The following is a 3,963-nucleotide window of genomic DNA, read 5'->3' as shown; positions in this document are numbered from 1 at the left end:
GGCTGGAGTGCAGTGGTGCAATCTCGGCTCACTGCAACCTCAGCCTCCGGAGTAGCTGGGATTACAGGTGCCCACCAATGCTCCTGGCTAATTTTTGTATTTTTAGTAGAGATGGGGTTTCACCATATTGGCCAGGCTCATCTCAAACTCCTGACCTCACGTGATTTGCCCACCTCGGCCTCCCAAAGTGCTGGGATTACAGATGTGACCCACAGGGCTTGGCCAAAAAATTTTATTTTTATTTGTTTATTTAGAGACGGAGTCTCATTCTATTGCCAAGGCTGGAGTACAGTGTTGCAGTTTTGGCTCACTGTAACTCTGTAACTTCCACCTCGGGGGTTCAGGTGATTCTCCCGCCTCAACCTCCTGGTTAGCTGGGATTACCATGCCTGGCTAATTTTTGTATTTTTAGTAGAGATGGGGTTTCATCATGTTGGCCAGGCTGGTCTTGAACTCCTGGCCTCAGGTGAGCCACCATGCCTAGCCTTATTTATTTATTTTACTTTCAAGACAAGAGTGTCCCTCTGTCTCCCAGGCATGATTGCAATGGCATGATCCCAGCTTACTGCAATCTTTCCCACCTGGGTTCAAGTGATTGAACCCAGTGCCTGAGCTTCCCCAGTAGCTGGGATTACAGGCATGCATCACCATGCCCAGCTACTTTTTTTTATTTTTTATTTTTTAGTAGAGATGGCGTTTTGCTAGTGGGCCAGGCTGGTCTCAAACTTGGGGCTTCAAGTGATCTGCCCTTCCTGGCTTCCCAAAGTGTCGGGTTCACAGATGTGAGCCACTGTGCCTGGCCTCAAAGATAAATTGAATTATTTCACTCCTTATTAGAATAATGTGTTTTACATCGGTCATAGTAAGATGTAGTGGCAGGAATTCAAGATTGATCGGGAAAAGTCCTGGCTTTCAGTTCTGACAGCACTGTTTTCAAGTTTTAGGCAAGCTATTTAACCTGTCAGGTTCATTTTGTCTTTTGTAAAATTGTGATAACGGATCCATGTACCATCATAGGGTGCTTGGACAAATCAACTGAAATTTTTTTAGATGCTTTGCAAATTGTAAAGCAGTTTGTAATTATAAGGAATAAATAGCGTTTGTGAATGATCGAAAGGAGTTTCCCCAAAAGTTATGCCCAATTGGCTATTTGGTGGGGGGGGTATGGGAAAGGATTGATGTTGTGGTTTATTTTGCTTCTGAGACAGGGTCCACCTCTGTTGCCCGGGCTGGAGTGCAGTGGTTGGTATAATTACAGCTCACTGCAGCTTTGCCCTCCTGGGTTCGAGCAGTCCTTCCACCTCAGCCTCCTAAATAGCTGGGACTACCAGCATACACTACCACACCCAGCTATGTTTAAACAATTTTGTTTGAAGAGGTAGAGATCTCACTATGTTGCCTGGGCTGGTCTTAACTTACGGGCTCAAGCAATTCTCATACCTCAGCCTCCCAAAGTGTTGGGATTACAGGCATTAGCCACTGCTTCCTGCTGGATTTGATATTTAAAAAACTTATTTCTCCCAGAAAGTAGCCTTTTTAAGGTTTTTGTGTTATGGAACTTTCTCAAATTTAATAGAATAATTTAATTACCTTAGCTCTTTCTTGTTCAGTAGTTTTCCTTTTCAGGAAAAGAACATCTTTTTTTCTTTCTTTCTTAAATAGATTAATACTTTCAGATGAACAGGCTTTCTTAGTGATTGCCCTTTTAATAATTCTAATATTAGACTTTAGGGCAATATAATCCGACAGGCTGATTGTTGTATGAAATTCTCACATACAAATTAAGTTTGGTGATAAAGAGAATGATGACAGTAATTGTAAAATTAGATGCAAAGCTTTAACAAAGGGAATAGTAAACCAAAAAGTTGCATTTTCCGAAAAATGCAGACATCAACATTGTAAATAGGAGGTTAGCACACCATGAATTGCCACACTTTGTTTCTTATTTGATTTTCAGAAGCCTTCAGCTACTACTTGAGTAAAAGAAAAATCCCCATTCCTAATCTTGTTTTTTGCATACTTGGAAGGACTAGCATACCATATCCCCTTTTATCACTCATTTGTGGAAATGACTTAGAATTGGGAGTAGATGATGGATAGGAGCTACTGAGGAGACTAGGGAAATGCAGGTATCCTAACTTGTTAAGTAATTATCTATAGCTGAACCTCTACTCTGATTACTGAAGCTTGAAATAGGGAGTAGCACTGTCTGTGCTAATTATAGGCTAAGGGAAAAGTTCATTCATTGGCCTTAGGAAAGAACATCCATTAAGGTTTCAAAAGAAATGGAAAAAAAAAATTTTTCACAGTAATGTTGCAGCAGATGTGTTTTTTACATTTCTAGTACATTATGGATTTCTAAGTAGGATTTTGTGGACGAGCCTGAAAACATAATAAACTTTTTGCATTGCCTCTGGAAAACTTTTTTTTTTTTTTTTTAAACATGGAAAACGTTTTTAAAGTTCCAACTACCAGCCAAGTGTGGTGGCTCAATGCCTATAATCCTAGCACTTTGGGAGGCTGAGGTGGGCAGATAACTTAGGCCAGGAGTTCAAAACCAGCCTTGCCAACATGGTGAAACCCCATCTGTCTCTACTAAAAATACAAAAATTAGCCAGGTGTGATGGCTCGTACCTGTGCTTCCAGCAACTCGGGTGGCTGAGGTAGGAGAGTCGCTTGAACCTAGGTCTGGGAGGTTACAGTGAGCCGAGATTGCGCCACTGCACTCCAGCCTGGGCAAGAGTGTGACTCTGTCTCAAAAATAAATAATAGATATTCTTAAAAAGAAAATTCTAACTACAAGTTTGCAAAGTTTTGAAGATGAGGGTTGGGCAGAGAAGGTCTGTAGTTTGTCTGAAAGCTATTAACAGTTTTCACTGCAGTAATTTCTACATGCCTTAAATCAGTTACTATGTTAAGTGGCCAGCACTATTTATTTTTAGGCTTTTGGATAAATAAATAATTAGCATAAAAGCAGTCGCCTTATTTAAGGAGTTTCTTCTCTATGAAGAGGCAGGGTGTACTAGAGACAGTACAGAGCTGTATGTAATCAATCACCTGATGGATTGTAAGATGAAAATTAAAGTGTGAGAATTTTTATTTCAGAGAATGCTTGTTGAAGAGAAGAATACAGGAAAGGCTTTGTAGGAGTTACTGATCTCATACTTAGCTATCAGATGTCTGGCTACATATATAGTTAGTTGAATGCCATTGAAAGGCACCACAACTTCTGAGATAACTGAAGATAGAAAATTCAAGTGGCGTAAAGAAAAATGCATCATATATGTCAAGTCAGTTAAGCTGATGGGTTCATATGTAGGATTATGTGCACAGTGTATTTCATTGAGACAGCATGACATAGTAAAGCTTTTTATGTTTGGGACAGCTCTGACCAGGTGGTTTATAAGCAGTTGGCATTAGCTTTGTCAGATGATTTGGGAGTGAAGAGTGCTATTGCAGGGTAAACACTGAATATTTTTGTTCTTAAAGTACTAAAATACCAGTTGTTAGCCCATTTTCCTTCTTCCGCAGGTAAAAAACAAGAAGCAGATGAGTTGAGTGGAGATGCTTCTGTGGAAGATGATGCTTTTATCAAGGTAAAGTGTTAATTACTCAGGATAAGATGTTTCTTTTAAGCCTAGTATTTTGCATTATGAATTTTGTGTGTTTTATTGAACAGTGGTCATTGAAGTATGTAGGTTAGAGACTTACATAATATTGACAATATGTAATATTATCAATCTCATTAACTCTCATAATTGAAAAATAGAGTAAACAACTTTTTAGTTAAATGAGATGTAAAAAACTAAAAATAATAATCTGTTTTACCAGGCCTTTAGGTAGAAAGCTGGTCAGGGATATAGCTACAAGACAATAGATATATGTGTTAGCTCCTGGACAAAATACCACAGGGAAGGATATTGATAATTTTTTTCTATCTGCTCATTGCATTTAGTTTTTGTG

At 39.1% G+C, this 3,963-nt stretch overlaps 1 protein-coding gene across 7 annotated transcripts in view; it reads left to right on the top strand.

The window, feature by feature from the left end:
• SLTM (SAFB like transcription modulator) overlaps positions 1–3,963 on the top strand; it is a 56,599-nt gene that overhangs the window by 15,498 nt on the left and 37,138 nt on the right. For all 7 annotated transcript variants that reach the window (XM_037739745.1, XM_037739743.1, XM_037739744.1 and 4 more), the window contains exon 3: positions 3,532–3,596. In XM_037739745.1, the coding sequence (XP_037595673.1) occupies positions 3,532–3,596 (65 nt within the window). The remainder of the gene's footprint in view (positions 1–3,531; positions 3,597–3,963) is intronic.

Source organism: Cebus imitator, unplaced genomic scaffold (assembly GCF_001604975.1).
Source record: "Cebus imitator isolate Cc_AM_T3 unplaced genomic scaffold, Cebus_imitator-1.0 Scaffold74, whole genome shotgun sequence".
Taxonomy (NCBI): domain Eukaryota; kingdom Metazoa; phylum Chordata; class Mammalia; order Primates; family Cebidae; genus Cebus; species Cebus imitator.
Note: the sequence above shows the minus strand (reverse complement) of the source record. Positions and strands in the feature narration are given on the sequence as shown.